The 19,822-nt window shown below is 40.7% G+C and overlaps 1 protein-coding gene and 1 long non-coding RNA gene across 6 annotated transcripts in view; one reads left to right on the forward strand and one right to left on the reverse strand.

Annotated features, from left to right (window-relative positions):
• Positions 1–410: 410 nt before the first annotated feature.
• Positions 411–19,822, reverse strand: part of VSNL1 (visinin like 1) — a 140,512-nt gene continuing 121,100 nt past the window's right edge. For all 5 annotated transcript variants that reach the window (XM_045011297.1, XM_045011296.1, XM_045011295.1 and 2 more), the window contains exons 3-4: positions 2,131–2,346; positions 411–641 (exon numbers count right to left, since the gene is read on the reverse strand). In XM_045011297.1, the coding sequence (XP_044867232.1) occupies positions 444–641; positions 2,131–2,346 (414 nt within the window). In that variant the 3' untranslated portion in view covers positions 411–443. The remainder of the gene's footprint in view (positions 642–2,130; positions 2,347–19,822) is intronic.
• On the forward strand, positions 545–11,377 carry LOC123367213. Its single transcript, XR_006578358.1, has 4 exons — positions 545–661; positions 1,248–1,328; positions 9,848–10,531; positions 11,225–11,377. It is a non-coding gene; the product is annotated as an uncharacterized LOC123367213 (long non-coding RNA).

Below are 19,822 nucleotides of genomic sequence, written 5' to 3' on the forward strand. Positions count from 1 at the left end.
AGACTCATGAACTGAGGAACTTTCGCCTCTGTCTGTCCAGTACTACTTTACAGCAGAATGGTGACATGGTTTATAATCAACAGTTACATTACCATGGGAAGTCAGTGTCACGAACATTACTCAGGCTAGGAGACACATAGCTAGCATCAGTAAAACGAACAATCAATAGTATTTCACTGCAGCACGGTACTGCTGCACAGGCTTCAGAGGAATAGGATTGTTATGAAATGACATTGCACACATCACATTGTGGCAGTTTATTTTTATAATATATACTTTTAAAATTCTTTAGCAAATGACATTCTCATGCACACGAGTGTTTCAAACACAAGAAGCAAGTCCATTTATAGGTAGTCCAAGCAATTTTTGTGTGTGTGGAAATAGCTGCAAACTGAATGGAACATCTAAACTTCTGTGCAGTCCATAATGCATTTTACATTAGCTCATTTTTGAATGTCACACTGCAGGAGTAATACAATGGAAGGATCACTCTTTGCAGCTTCTTTGAATTCATCCAGTGTGATCTGGTCATCTTTGTTCTTATCCATCTTGCTGAAAATCTTATCTACTCGTTGCTCTGGCGTGAGACCATCCTCATTCATTTTCATCATTATCACAGTACCCACCATCTTGTAAATGGCCTTTGGAAAGAAACAAAAAGGTAAATAATAAATTTAAAAAATCAAGACTTGGAGTAAGTATAATTAAGTCTAGTCAGTACATGGTTCTGGGTTTCATGACTATATGCAGAGTTGATTTTCTAACTTGAGATGGTGATTATGCCTTCAAATTAGCTTTAAAAATCCCAAACCCATTTGCTTCTGACAAGGAAAAACAGCCTCTTAAATATTTTAATGAAATTCATTAATATAAATACAGGCTTCTTTAAAATGCTTATTCCATTTGGCACATTAGAACTAATTTGATTCTTCAAACACTTGAAACCTTTGTTTAAAGAAAATCATAACTTTACTGTTATAAGTGAGTTTCCAATTACAAGTAGATGCATAGTTTTATTTATGATAATCCAATAGAAGTGTAGTCCTGTAGTCTTAAAACAAACTAGAACAGCACTACAGCTCAAATCCCCCTATGCTCTGGATCAGATGTGTGTGCACTTCTGCAGTCTGAGGTTTTTACCAATCTTCATCTCTTTGAAACATTTTGTACAAACTTTGACTGATCAGTTTCCTAAGGTCATATTCTTCAACTGCTTGGATCTTTTTTTGTTTTGTTTTTGTTACAAGATTATCTTGGTTGGTAAGAAGTAAACCTACCGTAATCATCTGTAGAACACTTGACCAAGAATGAAAAGATTTTTCCATCAGGTAAAGATTTAAGCTTGTTTTAGAACTATATGTCACTGTGAGAATTCCTATTTGAGGTCCTAGAAGTGTTCAGCTGTATGTTTTTCACACACATCAGAAAATTATCAAATGTACCTCTATTAAAATATAAGTATATGCAAGTGTGCACATACAGCCCTCAGAAATCATGGAAACATTTTTTTTTAAATCTTTCCATTTGCTAATCACTTTGAGAAACGACACTAAATGATGGCTCTGCATTACATCATTGTTATTCTATTAAGATGGGGGCCAGCTGAACAAGTCTATAACAAATGTCCAATGTTTAGTGGACACTGGATATCCTATTTTAGATAATGGAATGGTTTTTTTACAACTGGAAATATTACTGTTTGGAGAATCCAACTAAGCTACTGTATGTAATCACTAATTTGGCAACATTTTTAGACGTTACTTCTACTGCACATTTTTATAATGGAAGATTCTAGTTACTAATAGAATTAGCATTCTAATGTTGGACAGATAAGTTCTAACTATCTTAATGTGTTGTAAGATGCAAACTCCTTGGTGAAACTGCTTTCCACAAACCAGTAAGACTTAGTTAGGTTTCAGCATTATCAGCACAGCTTCTAGAGAAATACAAGTTCTTTGTGCACAGGCTGCATGTTTTATGCACAAACTCTTCTGAGCTCGGCACGCCACCCATGCCTGCTTGAGAGTGTTTGTATCAGGAAGTTTGTGTACTGGAACGGATGCTACACCTTATGGAAAATGTTCAAAATGTACAAAAATTGTTTGTAACAATGTGTAATATTTATCTTACCTCTATAATTTCCAGCATCTCCACTCTTGTAATTTTACCATCTCCATCTAGGTCATACATATTAAAGGCCCAGTTTAGTTTCTGTTCAAAACTACCCCTTGAGGTGATGGACAATGCACAAATGAACTCTCTGAAGTCAATGGTTCCATCGCTGTTCTTATCAAAGGTTCTGAAGGCATGTTGGGCAAACTTTGAAGCATCTCCATATGGAAAAAACTGCAAAATGAAATATAAATGCAGTCATTGGATGTTCAAGGGAACAATCTGCATACAGAAATATTGAAGTGAAGCTTTTAGGAAGACTTACTGTGATCTGAATATTTTATTGCATATTCTCAATTTATCAGCAATAATCCAGTATAGTCTATCAGTGCCTAATACTTAGAAAGTGACTCCTTACAAAAGTGCATGGTACATTGTACAGTAAAGCATTAAGAGCACTTTTTCATAAAAAGAGAAGGGGGGGAAAAAACCTTCCAACAAGGAAATATTTTGTACCCACCCACTACCTTATCTTCAAAGCGAACATTAAAGCAGATAATTCTTAAAGTGCAGCTATACACTGAGAAGTGATTGTAAATAAAAACAATAGCACTGAGGGAGCTAGCATCCCATGTTTCTTTATAGCAGCGGCTTCCAGAGGAAATTTGCTTAGTTTACATGTAGAGAGACAGTTTCTATCTTCCAGCCTTGAAAATTCAGCCTGTCATCTGAAAATCAAGCTGATTTTTTTTCTGGCTCAAGTATCTTTCTTAATAATATTCTGCATTTGAAAAATGTAGCCTAATCTGATTCCAAATGAAGTCAACAGGGATTTTGCCATCCAATGCAGGATTCAGCCATTAGTTAACAATTCTATTGCTGGTGGATTCTATTCTAGCTTGAACAACTACAATTCTCATGGTGGGTTAGCTCTGTGCAGTACTGCTCTGCAGTATGAATAGCAATGAAAACCTTATCTTGAGAAAGGTAAGTAAAACATCTCTGACTTAAATAAAATGTTAGAGAGGGTGACCTTTTAGAGCCATTTTTCTGATCATAACTGCCTTTTACAGTGGGTTCCTTTAAATGGGGTATGGATCATCAGCAGTAGTTACATTTACAACTGCATTTGCATTGAGATCTGTTCTAAGTATAGGAATTATTGCAACAAATGCCACAAGTTCATATGAACAGCACTGTCTTTATTTTTAAATTCAGTATTTTTGCTGCTTAAGAGAAATCGGTTGTTTTTCTGCAGTCAAGTTAGGGTGACCAGACAGCAAACATGAAAAATTAGGACAGGGGGTAGAGCCTATATAAGAAAAAGGAGCCTATATAAGAAAAAGACCCCAAACTTGGGACTTTCCCTATAAAATCAGGACATCTGGTCACCCTAAGTCAAGTACACGGGCATGTTTACTGCTGTTATTTTTTTGTTTATTATAACAAATTCACACATACAGTACAAAATCAGGAACATATGTTTACTTATGCTGATTTGCATAATACGAGTAAATGGGAAATAAACTGAGATCCAACTAAATATTACATTATGCTACTCGTGTTCATTTCTCAGTTTCTATTATCAGGTAAATATGCAGCATATTCCAGTTTAGTGAAAAAAATTAAAATTACCATTGCATGCATGTCTAGGGCTGAGACTTTCTAGTAACTGTAATGTCCTAACTCTCAGAGATTGTCTCTCCTATGGGCTCAGTGCAAGAAAATGTCATTCATGAAGGATATTTTCAAGCTCATGTTGAAATCCCAGTGGGCAAAGGGACTTAAGTACTTCCTGGCTCAAGACATATGTTCATAAAACACCAGCACCATGGAATCTGATCACAGTCTTTGGGCATTGCCATGATATAATGCCACAATGAGGTTGAGGGGGATGGGTGATACCATTCAACGTTTCATCTTATCTAATGCTGAATATGAGGGAATCATTTTAGAACCAGGGCAACCTTCCTGCTGTCTAGGGCCCCGAATGCCACTACACTATATGTAGTGTGGTACAAGTTTGCACAGGGGCACATGCTGCCTGTGCACTGTAGAACAGAGCTGCCCGTGGGTGGGAGTAGGGTAGGTCTGGGATCTTGAGGATCCATAACTATGCACATTCCATCAGCCATTTCCACCTTGTGGGAGCTGCTGCAGTCCTGAGGCTCTGGTAGCAGGGGTGAAGCAGCTTTGCCACTGCAACTTTTGTGGCAGGAAGGGGAGGGGCAAAAACTAGGATTCCTTATGCCCTTCGCCCTACTGCTTCATGCACTGGGATCAGGCTGTACCCCTCGCTGAACCAAAACAAGATGCTCATTGGCATGTGTGATTACCCATTTTTATCAGTTGAGAGTATATTTAATCTTGGCCCTGAGCCCCTAACCAGCTATGTACATCATACATCTTTGGACTGTATTAGGTTAAGCTACCATTACAAAGTACAATATATTTTAACCATTTGCATTCGAAAGCTGCGCTAATAGAGTATGTCTACACTGCATTGGGAGTGAGCCTCCCAATCTGGGTCCACAGACTCACATTAGTGGGGCTCATATTGAAAACAGCTGCGTAGAGATGGCTTTGACATTGCAGCTGGGGCTGGAGCTCATGACTACACAAGGAAGAAGTGGAGATTTGGGCCTGAAATCTTAAGCTATGTATGCAGCTATGCCTCAAGCAGGAATCGGGTCAGAGTTTGGATAAAAAAGTAGACAACCACATTGCATTTTATCTGTCTTCATGCCCTTCTTTCATTCTGACCTCTACGTGTACTTTGCTGTAGTGCTGAACGAGCTGATGAACAATGTTGCTTTCCTTGTGTTTGCCTAAAGGATATTTGTATATCAGGCTGTTTTTCTGCTTGTCAAATATTTATGGTCCCAGGCATTACTGTCTCCCACCAATAATGACAGCAGCAATGTTAGAAAGGTACAAAGCGAATTCAAACAAATCTCCAGTGATACGTGTTGCCATGAAATAGTGCAGTGGTCCCCAAACTATTCAGGGTCATAACCCCCCTGGGCATGGGGCTGGCAGCTGGGGCCAGGACCAGGAGCAGAGCTGGGTGGCACTCCCTCTCCACCCCCAGGCTCCAGCTGTGCCCCCCCAATGATCCTCCCTGCTCCCCTAGGGCAACATGCCCCACAGTTTGGGGACCTCTGGAATAGAGTCTTATGAAACTTGATTGGAAGATCGGTGAAAGTAGCTTTAGCCATTCATTGTTAGAATAGTTGATTCCCATTAAAATGAAATAGTGCCACAAGATGTTTTTATAAAATATATGGACATTGTACAGCTTGGAAAATCTGTTTCTTTTCTGAAGGGGCCTCTGCATATTCCCAGTTGTGGGGTGCACTCACCTGCCCATGGCAACAGTAGGCTTTAGGAACCTTCTAGAAGAGCAGCACTGGGTGGGGGTGTCCTCGCATGATACCAGACATGCATCACTTAGTTTCTAGTCCCCAAGCCCCTCACTTCCTGCCTCTTCATGGTCACCAGAGAACTTTTCCAAGGTCAAACCAAAAGTTTCCTGTTAACATCTTGTGAGGTTTAGACAGAATTTTAGGTAGCTTCTGCATTGCTGTGCAGTTTAGACTGCTGAGCTATCTCTGTCCTGGCTCCTGGGCTTATTTCCATTCCAAAGTCTCCTCCTATCCCCACAAAATACACCAGGTTTACATGGACATACCCAAAACCTGATGTGCCTCAAGGAAAGTCATTCCATGGATTGTTATTTCACAATTTCATAGGATTTAAGGCCAGAAGGGATCATTCAATTATCTAGTCCAGTGGTCCCCAAACTTTTTACATCATACCCCCCCCCCTTGCCTCTGTCCACCCACCCCCAGCGGTTGGGCGCTGGACCACGCTTAGGTCTGTGGCTGGGAGCTGAGCTGGGGGTGGGGATGGGGCCAGGAACAAAGACACAGCTTGGGGGGTGGGGGAGGGGAAGAGTGGAGCTGCAGCAAGGAGCCAAGGCTGGAGCAGAGTTGGGGGCAGAGTGAGGCTGGGTGGCGCTCCCGCCCTGCCTGATGTTGGGGTGGCCCGGGCCCTGCTGCATCCCCCCAGAGAGAGGGCTGCCCCACAGTTTGGGGACCATTGATCTAGACTTACTTGTATAGATCATGCCCTTAAACTTCACCCAGGTACCCCCGTATTGAACCCAATAACTTATGTTTGGCTAACGCATACATTCCAGAAAGGCATCCAAGCTTTTCCTGAAGACATCAAGAAATGAAAGATACACCACTTCCCTTGGTAGCGTGTTCCACTGGTTAATTACCTTTATTGTTTGTTTAAAATAAAACAAAAAACAGATGCCTAATTTCTAATTTAAATTTGTCTGGCTTCAGCTTCCAGCCCTTGATTCTTCTTATGCCTTGCTCAAGTTGCTCTGCAAAGTTAAAAAGCACATTAGTGCTCGCTATTATCACCTCACAAAGGTACTTATACATTGTAATCAAGTAATCTCTCCATCTTTTAGATAAGCTAAACAGGTTCAGCCCTTTAAGTCTCTCATCATAAGGTATTTTCACCAGCCCTCAAATAATCTTTGTGGCTCTTTTTCCTGCACCCTCTCCTATTTTTCAACATCCTTAAAATGTGGACACCAGAACTGTATGCAGTATCCATTATTGATTTCACCAAGGCCATGCACATGGGTGAAATCATAGCCCTACTCAACACTCCTGTTTATATCGCCTAGGATCCAATTAGCCCTTTTTGCCACAGCAGCATGCACTGAGAGTTCATGTTCAGCTACTTGTGACCCTTAAATCCTTTTCAGAGTCATTGCTTTCAGGCTGTGGTACCTTATTCTGAAAGCATAGTCTGCATTCCTTGTTCCTGGGTGTAGTCCCTTGCACTTGGTTATATTAAAACACATCTTGTTAAAATGGGCTCAGGTTACCAAGCAATCCAGATCACGCTGTATGACTACCCTGTCCTCATAATTATTTATCACTCTGCCAATTGTTGTGACAGCTGCAAATTTTATCAGCGGTGAGTTTATAGTTACATCCAGATCCTGGATGAAAATGTTGAGTAGTGCTGGACCTAGCACCAATCTCTGCAGAACCTCACTAGGACCCCCCCCATTCGATGGTGATTCTCCATCGACAACCACTTGCTGAGATCTGTCTGTTAGTTCTTAATCCATTTAATGTGTGTGTTAGTGATATTATGTAGCATTAAATTAGCGTGTCATGCAGGACTCAATCAAATGCCTTACAAAAGTTTAAGTAGATATTTACTCAGTTACTTCTCAACCAAATTTGTATCTCAAATAATGAAGCTAGGCTGCCTCACATTCATTGTTTGGCAACAGGGATCTTTGATGTCTTGGACCCCACAGGAGAGCCCAAAATTAGGGCCACAATCCCATGCTTGCACAGTGATAGAATTAGGCCTGCATTGAGTTTGATGCTTTCTAAAGTGGGGAAGCAGATGTCTTTGATACCAGGGTTGCTCCCTTCCGCAGGCTCTAATATGAAGAAGTATTCTTGGTTCATTTTTAGGCTTCTACAGGGCCCAGGGCTCAGTGATACCAGCATGAGAGAATTTTTCAAGTGTGAATATCCAAAGGTAACACACTATGAACCATGGTAAGAAAACTTTCTCTCTCTCTTTAGCTTACTAAAAGGAAACCTCTTATAAGTCCAGTTACAAGACAGCAAACATACCATTCCCATTCACATCATTACCAACCTCCCTGTTCAGAAATCATGAAATTGGCTTAAAATAGAATCACAGGACTGGAGGGGACCTCGAGAGGTCATCTAGTCCACATGGTGGGACTAAGTATTATCTAGGCCATCCCTGACAGGTGTTTGTCTAACCTGCTCTTAAAAATCTTCTGTGATGGAGATTCCACAACCACTCTAGGCAATTTATTCCAGTGCTTAGCCACCCTGACAGGAAGTTTTTCCTAATGTCCAACCTAAAGCTCCCTTGCTGCAATTAAGCCCATTGCTGCTTCTCCTATCCTCAGAGGTTAAGGAGAACAATTTTTCTCCCTCCTCTTTGTAACAACCATTTATGTACTTGAAAATGATCATATCTCCTCTTCTCAAGACTAAACAAACCCAATCTTTTCAATCTTCCCTCATAGGTCATGTTTTCTAGACTTTTAATCATTTTTGTTGCTCTTCTCTGGACTTTCTCCAATTTGTCCACATCTTTCCTGAAATGTGATGCCCAGAAATGGACACAATACTGGAGGCGAGGCCTAATCAGCATGGAGTAGAGCAGAAGAATTACTTCTCATGTCTTGCTTACAACATTCCTGCTAATACGTCCTGGAATAACATTCACTTTTTTTGCAACAGGGTTACACTGTCCACTCATATTTAGCTTGTGATCCACTATGACCCCCCCAGGTCCCTTTGTGCAGTACTCCTTCCTCGGCAGTCATTTGCCATTTTGTATGTGTGCAACTGATTGTTCCTTCCTAAGTGGAGTACTTTGCATTTCTCCTCATTGAATTTCATCCTATTTACTTCAGACCATTTCTCCAGTTTGTCCAGATCATTTTGAATTTTAATCCTATCCTCCAAAGTACTTGCAACCCCTCCCAACTTGGTATTGTCCACAAACTTTATAAGTTTACTCTCTAAGCATCATCTAAATCACTGATGAAGATATTGAACAGAACTGGACCCAGAGCTGAGTCCTGTGGGACCCCACTCGTTATGGTCTTCCAGCTTGACTGTGAACCACTGATAACTACTCTCTCGGAACAGCTTTCTAGCCAGTTATGCACCCATCTTACAGTAGCTCCATCTAGAAGTTTATGATGAGGTTTTGTTTAGTCTGAAGGACTCTTTATTTGTGTTTTGCTTTCTGAGCCTTTAGAATGCATTTTGGGTCACATTTTCAGGCTTTTCTCTGAAACCACAAGAGCTAGAAAGTATTTTAAAAAAGAAATCTCAGATTCTTACAGGATTCCAGCATAAGAACGTTAGAACATAATGGCCAAACTGGGTCAGACCAAAGGTCCATCTAGCCCAGTATCCTGTCTACTGACAATGGCCAATGCCAGGTGCCCCAGAGGGAGTGAACCCAACAAGCAATGATCAAGTGATCTCTCTGCTGCCATCCATCTCCACCCTCTGACAAACAGAGGCTAGAGACACCCTTCCTTACCCATCCTGGCTAATATCCATTAATGGACTTAACCTCCATGAATTTATCCAGTTCTCTTTTAAATGCTGTGATAGTCCTAGCCTTCACAACCTCCTCAGGCAAGGAATTCCACAAGTTGACTGTGTGCTGTCTTGGACTTTGAGAAAAACACCAACTATTGTGAGGTTCATGATAAAATTTCACGGTTTGGCAATGCTGTGCTAAATACAAGGAGGTCTGGGGCAGTGAAAACTCAGAGCTAGCTCCTGTGACAGTTCCACCCAAGTTCTGCAAACCAGTATAAACAGTCTAATATTAAATGTATAACAGTGATGCTGTTCCACATTGATTTGTTCCAACAAGAGCTTGGTGATGGTTCAACCCCAGAAGGGAATTAGAATGAACCTAATCTGTTTCAACTAGAGTTTCAGGGACCAAAGTTAGATGAACACTAAATGCCTTTGAAAATCTCACCCTCGTCCTGTTGGAGCAGGAGGCTGGCCTATTGCATAGCGGGTTAGGTACATTGTTATGGTTACTGTATTGTGCGGGTTTGCATGGCTGTTTACTGTGTGTATGTGTGTGAATCTCTCTTTTTTTTTTTTTTTAGGATATGAAGCTTCACAAAATCATGCTGTCTCACAACGTGCTGAGGAGCCTGGCTGTTGTCGAGGAGTCAGCACGTACTGCTAAAGGGGACCGACTACACCTTTGCAGATCTCTCTGTTACTTTCATTGGTGGTCACTATAAACACTACGGAGAAAGGCAAAGAGATGAAGGGAATTGGAAAAAAATAATTTTTGTGCCTTACATCACTAGAGAACCTCGCTAATATGCTTCCCAGTTCTACTCCCTGCGAACATCCTCAGTGTAATGTACACGCCCCTGGGCTCCCAGGCATTCCTTAGGCACTGACTGCAGGCCGCCATTAGTGGTGTTCAGGACTGTCTGCAGCAGAATGAGAAATTCTGTTTTGTCTTCATCAGTCACTCTTCTGTGCAGTGACTCTGCTCCCCTGTACTGAGAAGCACCAGGAATGGAGTTGCCCTTGGAGCCGAGAGGCATAACATAGCCGAGTATCCCTTTAACCCATTAAATCAAGCGCTGCAGAGTGAATGATAGAGATTGTAGGAAATGGGTCAGGAAGATACTGGGAGCATGGACTGCTGTGAATCAAGGAAAACAGACAAGGGGAGCAGGGAAGGAGACCAGCTGCTAATGAGACTAGGCATCTACCCCCCCAACAGAAACACTCTGGAGCCCAGCAGTCAGACTGGGAGCCCTAGAACTGAGGTGGGTGGGTTAGGATGGACTCTTTGGCTAGCAGGGTGAGTAAAGAATAAAGAGGGGTCTTTCTAATTTGTTCTTGGGGACCCATTCGTGTATCAGTACATCCCTAGTTAACATGAGCGTGTGGGCATAGTCTTGGTGTAAGCACAGGACTCCCACTAATCTGTGTTATGCCCACACAACTGGGAATTGAATAATATTCTATTACTCTTCATCAAGGCCAAGAGCTGGATGTGTCTCCTCTGGGCTAACATGAAGGCATTTAATATGTTCCAAATCTGAGTACTGAGGCAAATGAGTGAGCTTTTCACTGTTTGTTTGTTCTCAAGTTAACAGCAAATACAACAACAGGCCCCTGTATCACTGAACTGGAGCTCTCTTCCCAACTAGGAACTGGAACTTGTAATTGATGCTTGAAATACCCAGAGGAAGCCCTTAAACCTGCAGCTATGGATTTCTAGTATTCTTGCTTCAGACAAACCAAAACTCATTGTCAAAAATGTTTAAAGAAAAAAGACATGGATAATGTTTCCATTGTGCAGCTTCTGGCTCTGAGATTTCCATGTAAGAAATGGAGCCAAGAACTGACTTAAGAGGAAATTGGCACCTGGCCTGTCCTTGAATTATTTTTAAAACTATCCTTTTGTGTTCTTTGCTTCCAATCTAAGGTACATTTTAAAATGTTTTTTTTTACAGACAACTGGCCTAGAGATGAAGAAAGGAGGACAAGAACACTGCTGTGCCCCCTGTTCCTAGGCAGACGCAGGAACTGAAATAACCTCCTCAATCTATTCCCAGCAAACGGAACATGAAATTACCTAAATTGGAAAGTATCAGGGGGTAGCTGTGTTAGTCTGGACCTGTAAAAAGCGACTAAGAGTCCTGTGGCACCTTATAGACTAACAGACATAGTCGAGCATAAGCTTTCGTGGGTGAATACCCACTTCGTCAGACGCAAGCTCATGCTCCAATACGTCTGTTAGTCTATAAGGTGCCGCAGGACTCTTTGTCGCTTTTCTAAATTGGAAAGTTACTTGATTTTTATTAAAGCAGAGAATCTGCTGAGGAGGGTGAAGGGGAAGAGAGAGGTTGTTCACATCCACACAATAAAAGGCAAAGTTGCTGCATCCACCTTTGCCTGATTTTCAGAAATAAATGCTTAATGTCTATTGCTTTGAATAGATCAGGAGTACGCGTCGGTAGATGGAATCTGGCATATGTTATTGGGAATTAAAGGAATTAAGCTTTATCATTATGAAATCACTGGGTCAGAGAACAACAAAACACGTTTCTGTGGTTTGGTTTTTTGTTTCGTTTTTGGAAAAGTCCTATATAGTTTAATAGCTACTGCCCAAAGGGAAAGGAAAGGAAAGGATCCCTAGAAGGCACAGAAATGGTTCTGAAAAGATTGAATTTACCAGTCAGGCAACTGCCATAGGCCCAGTACTTGATGTTTCAGAAACAGATAAGGAACCAAGACAGGGATTGTCAAAAGATCCTAAGGGAGTTAGGGGCCCATTCCCATTGAAATTCCTAATTCCCTTAGGCTCCTTTGGAAAAACCTAACCCAAACCCTGGCCGATTTACAATGTGTTATGTCAAAAGGAACAAAATCTTCCTGGCTGCCACCAGCTTACACCAGGAAGGATGAGACTGATTTACTCTTATCAGTATAGGATCTTGCCTTTGCCATGCATGTTAGTGACTGTAAAATTAGCCATTTATAAAATCAAAGCCAAGTATGTCTTTGTGACCTTGTGCAGCATTGAATTCCATGGCTGACCAGCCACAGACTATCCAAAGGGCAGGTGAGAAGTTAAATTTAACATTTCTTGCATTTCTGCCTGTCAAATCTCATCTCTTTTCTCATCCATGCTTTCTAACTGGAGTAAAGCAACTGCTTAACAGCCACATCACTCCTTTGCAGTGCTAGGGATATACTAACTATTAGAATAAGTAGGCAATTTTAACTGGGGTGGGAGGGGAAGGCTCTTTTTTTTTGTAATGCTGGTTCCCAGTCTAGGAAAAGACAATTTTAGGGGGTTCTTGTCTCCTGGAAGATTTCTGACAAATCTCTTTGGCTCTCTCTGGTTTTGTTCAAATAGCTTAGGAAATAGCTTTAACGGTCTCCAGACCAAAGCACTAGGAATATTAATCAAATGTCTAGAAGATTTAGTTATGGCTGCACCTTCATAATGTCAGGAGGTGGGTCCTCTACCAGTAACAGACCTTTGAAAAAGTATTGTCAGCTGCAGCTCTCAAAGCACTCTCTAAACATTAACGCTCAGATCACACTCGGAAGGTTGTTTATTAACCCCATTTTACACATGGGCAAAACTGAGGCAGAGAGGTTAAACACATGCCCAGGATCACAGAGTGAGCTGGTAACAAAGCCTAGAATAAACCTGTAATCTCCTGCTTTAACCACTTGCCAACACTCCCTCTACTAAATATGCATATTGTAATTTGTTACAACAATAAATAAATATCAGCATGGCCCCAAACTTCTGAATGCTGAGCTCACTTGCCCGTACAGGAAAATAAAACAAATCACAAGCTTGACACCCCTATTTTAGAACTGTAATTGAATCACATTTTAAAATGGGGCCTTAAATGTTTAGTTCAGTGATCGTAATGGTTTCTTGTGTGGTCAAAATTTGGTTTTAGTTTAGAAAGTTGGATGTGATTCTAGATCACAGATAGAAAAATCACCTCAGCGCAACTCTTCACCCAACCTAACACAGGGCTAGAGTCTCAGAGTTTGTCTATGTGGAGAAATTTAACAGCAGAAATATATAAGTATAATTAAACCATTACAGTTATACTAGTATAACACCCCATGTGGACAGAATAAGCATGCCTTTTTCCAGTTTAGTCTATGCCCAAGTCTCAACCAGCTTAGCATTTATCAAAGGAAGTTGGGACAACTTTCATAAGTGCCTGAGTCCTATTTTCAGAAATGATTTAGGCACATAGGCTCCTAAATCTATTGAAAGTCGAGTGAAATCCTGACAGCATTAAGAAATCTTAAATTCAAACATGTAATCTCTTTACGGTAGCAGAAAGCACTAAAACAAAATCATCTAATTTCAATTGACAACGTATAAAATGTCTGGCATATGAAATATAGAACAAGAATTAAAATAATGTATAATAATCTAGCTATGCAGACCAAATTTTATTGTCTAGATTTATCAGTACAATATATTTAATTGAAGCAAAATTTGAAAGCTTATCACATCATCTGATTTGAAACATTTTACAAGAGATCATTTAGCTCCCAATGAGACAAGAAATAATGAAAGATCATTAAAATAAAATGTTTTATTTATTGACAATTTTATATTTAGAATTAAATTTGTATGTGGTCATTTCAGACCTCCAAGAAACTCCCTTCAGATCATAATAAAGGTAATAGTGAGAGACTGGACTGTATGACCACTAGGGAAAATAATAGGGAAAATAATACTCCAAAAAAACTTGGTTTGTTGGCAAATTAACATTGCAGTGTACTTATGTTTTGGATGAATTAATGATCACATTGTGTCCTATATTCAGAAACCTACCAGAGATACATGAGACTTCCATTTAAAAAAAAAATTAGAGCATCATTTACCCCATATATGAGAGGAGTTTATGTTTCTACTGAAATCAGCTATCAAGGTAGGAAAGCGGAATTATTTGTGAGTACAATAAAATGCAAGCGGGATACGCGTGTGGCACTTCTGAAATTACTAAGAGTGGGATATTTGGTGTTATATCCTTTAGCCCAAAATTGTCTACAGACATTTGACTGCACTTTGATACATATGTTCTTAATTAGGGGAAGTTGAAACTGTCTCTGTTCATTGATAAGAAAGATGTTATTGTCCGGCTATGCTGAACAAAGGACAGAAGACACTGCATGCGGTTTAATTAGGCAGCAATTCCATTCTTAAATGTCTGGGAGTACCTGGCAATAAAGGTACAGTGCAGGTAATTCCATAATCATTTCAATATATACCCAAGGGGCTTCCATTAGCCCTCCCCCTTACCCGTCCTGGTCCCCAGCAAACCCTCAGTCCTTACTCAGGCAAAACTGCCATTCGCTACAATGAGTGTTTTGACTGCACAGGCAGTGACTAAGCACTTCAGAATTTGGCTCAGTGTAAGCAGAAGTAATTACAGAAGCTTATCGGCCATTAATACTTTAATCAAATGTTAAGTGATATAGATCTTGCAAATGCAAAGGGTTCTGTAATGTTCTCAGCCTTCATCCAGATAGTGCCATACCACCACAGACAGTCACAAATATGCATCTGAAGAATACATCTTAGAGCTATTTTGTTCACACATATGGAAAATCAAATCATAGTTACTCTGGATTAATTTTATTACGGAAGTTCCAGGGGGTTGATTTTAACAGCTAGATTGGAACATGTTCCAAATCTTCATTACAGAATGAGATTTCAGCATACTGCAATACGACTGGCTACACTGCACACAGGTCTATGTAGTGAGCTCTGTTCACAGTTCAGATTTACATTAAAGAGGGGGCCCTTTCCGATCTGATGTTAACCCACTTTCTAGTATCAGTCTGTTCAGCAGTGGAATCTCAGCAGTTGTCCTATGTCAGAAGCTCACAATGTGTGGGCTTTATTCACCTCATATGCAACTGATGCTTGTAGGACTTTCCCCAGATTTGCAGCAACAGTTCTATGGAGAGCTTCACAACCATTTTTCTAATAACTGTAAGAGGATTCAAGGGAATAGACACTGTAAACATACTACAGTTCTGCTCCACCAGATGGTTATGTTTGTGTGCTTGAGTAGACAGGCTAGTAAACCAGGCATTTGCTTTGCTAAGCTATTTCCAGTTTTCAGATGAAGCTGTAGAAATCCACATTTAATTGCAAGGCCTCTGACAAAGCATGATCATTATTAGTCTTTCTTCACAAATGTTAATAAATATTTTCACTGGGTTGGGTTTATTCCCCTTTTAAAATCTTTGGACCACTATTCTACAACTCAGGCACTGGCTTCTATCGCACTTCAAGAGCTTCACATGTGTAACCGCAGGAACCGTAAAATTATCAAAGCAGTTGATGACATTTACATTGGCTCACCTATGGGACTTCAGCAGGAGCTGATAGAATACTCAGTAAAGAAACAACATTGCTGAGGATGTAATTTTCATTTATCTTAATGCAGTTAGTCCAAATGTAGAAGGAGATGCCATTTCAGAATCAGAGGCCTGCTCCTTCTCCCACTGACTTCATTGGTCACAAAATCAGGACCTGGGATCCCTCCCCTTATTGCAATTATTCCATCTTTGCAGAAAACAGCTATGCATTCCTCACAGGTCATACATCTGCCAGGGTATTTCCCAGAGCTAATACACGAGTCTCTGTTGGATAACTTGGAGAAAGAAGGCCAAATTATGGGTCACATGCCAGCACCTCTATGGTGCAAAGGGGCCATAAAGCTGCCCTAAGAGAGCAAATGCAGAGACACAGCCTGAGTACACTGTACTGCAGCAATCCTTGGCTATTGTAACAGTCCCTTGGTAGCCACTGCAAGCGGTGAAAACTAGAACAGCCCTGCGATACATAGTCACCTTCTCCTCCCCACTCCAGGCCTTCCTGGGCCCTGCACTAAGCACAGCTCCCCCAGGCTCAAAGATCTGGTTTTATGTTCACTGGTTAAATCTGTTAGCTGATAGTCAATGTGAATACAATGGATCCATATAAATGGAACTTGGTTTCAAGTTGCAGGATGCCTAGTAAGGAACTGGAATTACCATTGATTTCAGCATTAGCATAGGCTGTTGGTATCACTGCCACACTGCATCACAGAAGATAGCAGAGTATTTTCTGCTATAAAATTAATACAGATAAATAGCAGAAATAAAATGTCAACCCCAATGCAAGAAAGTTTAATAATGTTGAGAAATGGTCTAGGAAAAAGACACAAGAAATGATAAGTATTATTAAAAGTGACCTGTATTAGAAAGGCAGGAAAGAGATTCCCTCCCAATCCTCCCCCCCAGTTGTTTTTGGCCTTAGAGTTATTTTATACACAAACTTCCAGTGATCTAAGTAAACTGGTTTCATAAAATTGATATAGTTATTTCAGTGCAAGTCTCTGTGTGGTGACTCTTGTCCTCTCAGGTAAGCCTAACTAAATGAGTTTTAAACCACACCTTTTGTTGTTATAATGCATGCTTGTATGTAGACCCGTCTTTAGACAGATCCAGTGAAATACTGGCCCCAGTGAAGTCAATGAGAGTTTTGTCATTAACATCAGTGATGACTTCACTCATCAAGTCTTGTCTTCCCCACTTTTTCTGGAGGTTTCCTTGGAAGATCAGAGAATTGGAACAGTAGTTTTCTTAGCCCTTGATAACAAGGTTTTCTCTTCCAACTGTCTATTATATATTTGAGTTAAAATAGACAACAAACAAATCAACCAACTAACAATCTTCTGAACTGACAAACATACACAGCTTCTACTGACTGCCACAGGAGACATGGGTGCTCATCACCTCTGAAAATCAGCTCAAATTACCAATCAGCCTGACTAAACATTCCTGCTGAGCCTGCGGGTATTCGGGAGACATGCTAGTGAATTATCCTCATTTGAATTATTTGCAGTGTGCGCCTCTTAGGTTTTAGTGCACCACTCAACACTGTAGTGTCAGTGGACCAGAAGGCTTGTTCTTTGTGGAAAGCTTGGTGTTACTGCATGTGGACATTGCTTATTATGCCTGTCATAGAAACAGCAGATGGAAAAGATGTATTAGGTCATCCAGTCTATACTCCTGCACATTCAGAACTGAAATATGTGATAATTTCTTCCATGTGTGATATCCATGTTGCCCTATTTGCTGTGAGGTCTTCTTAATATTTAAAAAAGTTCAAATTTATTATGTGATTATTGTGTATAATCTAATTTCCTTCTTCAACGGGGAGAAGCAGTAGATGTGATAAAGCTTGACTTTAGTAAGGCTTTTGACACAGTTCCAAACAACATTCTTATAAGCTTATATAGGGGAAAACGGTCTAGATGAAATTGCTATATGATGTGTGCACAACTGGTTCCAAAACTGAATTCAGAGTAATTATTAATCGTTTATTGTCCAAATGGGAGGCCATATCAAGTATGGTCCCACAGAGGGTCGGTTCTGAGCAACAGTCGATTGACCAGTATTCAGTATTTCCATTAACAGCTTGGATGATGGAGCGGAGGGTACATTTATAAAATCTCAGGATGACACCTAGCTGGGATGGACTGTAAGCACTTTGCAGGACACAGTTAGAATTCAATAGGCTATTGCTAAATTGGAGAACTGGTCTGAAATCAATAAGAATAAATTCAGTAAAGTCAAATGCAGCGTAGTACACTTAGGACAGAAAAATCAGATGTACAAATACAAAATGGGGAATCACTGGCTAGGCAATAGTACTGCTGAAAAGGATCCGGGAGTTACAGGGTATCACAAAGCGAACATAAGACCACAATATGATGCTGTTGTGAAAAAGCCGAACGCCATTATGAGATGAATTAACAGGAGTATGGTATGCAAGATATGGGAAGTAATTGAGTCACTCTGCTTGGCACTGATGAGGCCTCAGCTAGAGCACTGCATCCCAGTTTTGGGTGCCACACTTTCAGGAAGCTGTGGACAAATTTGAGGTGGTTCAGAGGAGAGCAACAACAATGATAAAAAGTTTAGAAAACAAGACCCATGAGAAAAGGGCTAGCACCCCTTCTGGTCCACTCACACTGGTTTACATTGGTATAACTATACTGACTTTAATCAAGATATTCCAGATTTATATCAGTGGAAATGGTATCAGAATAAGGCCTATGGCTTTACTTTCACTATTCAAATGAATCGAGTGGATTTTGTATTAGTGGTGCAGAAGCTGTATACACCCCTTTTTGAGATCGATGAGGGCCACTGTAGATAAAGTGAATGGGCTGCAGAAATCCAAATATGAAACATCTAGAGAAGACATTTACACACTGCAACAGGGAGAAGTCGAGTTACCTGTTGTTTATCACAGATCTCCCGGCAGATCTCATGGGGAGGGCGTAGCATTAAAAAGCTTCCAACCTGCTGGATTAATCTCTTTATTCACAATGTGGAGAATTAGTCATTAACTAGGAGGAAAATGAATTGATTTTCAATCACTGCTTTTCTGTAATTAGATTTAAACAATGAGCAACCTAATGCAGCCACGTTTGTGCTACAAACCAATGTGCTAGCAGATCAGTTATGGCCCACTGCAAACAATCAATCGCAGAGAATTATTGCCCAAACAGTTAGTATTACCAGTGCATTACACCAGAGCTGGGACTGATTAAATGCGATTTCTTTTTATTCTTCCCCATTTGAGTGACAGCACTGGAGCATTTCATTTCTCTATTTTAATTTTGGCACGGTTCACACTGCCCCAGGGTCAGTCACAATACAGGGATTCAACAATGGCAGAATCCAGCTGTAGCTATACCCCCGTTTAATTACAACATCCCTTCATTTGACACCACGTCATCTGTTTAGGAATCTGGGACCATAACAGACTGTAGAATGCACCAATCTGGAGCAGATTTGCCCCTTAAAGAAGCTTCTGACTTCCTTTCCCTTCTGAAAAGGACTTGACTTTCCCAGTGAGTCTTAGCCCTGAAGGATCAGAGCATTAATTCTAATGTCATGCGTGCTGTCTCATGCAACTTTTTGAATATCAATTTGTAGCTCCCAAAGAAGCAGGATTAAAAGCACTAGTTTGTGCAGTTTGCAAAACAAGAGATTTGAAACGGAGCTCATCAAATGGAGATAATCACCTTACAAATAAATAGAGGGGGCTGTAAAATAATGAGAAATAGCTCTCTCTAAGCACTTATGGTTCTCATCCCCTAGCTACCTGTGTGCCACATTTACATTAATAAATCTATTCTCACAGCTTCCCCACAAGGTACAGAAGTAGTAGTATTCTGCTTTTACAGAAGGGCGATTGAGGCATAAGAGACTAGATGGCCAAGACAGAGAAAATTTTCCAGTAGACATGGGATTTGAACTCAGCCCACCTGAAACCTAGCTAGGGTCTTTAACTACCACTCCATCCTTACTCTCTGATAGCCAAATTGTACACCTGGGGGCCCTAAAGAGGCCACAGCTGACCCACAGCATGCTAAACTGCCAGCCACGGCCTGAACATGATTTTCAGAATGCAGCACCTTTAACTGCAAGATGAGCGCACTGTCCAGGATTTGGTACTGAACATAGAGCCCACTACCTCCAGAGACAACCTG

Source organism: Mauremys mutica, chromosome 3 (genome assembly GCF_020497125.1).
Source record: "Mauremys mutica isolate MM-2020 ecotype Southern chromosome 3, ASM2049712v1, whole genome shotgun sequence".
NCBI classification, from domain to species: Eukaryota; Metazoa; Chordata; order Testudines; family Geoemydidae; genus Mauremys; species Mauremys mutica.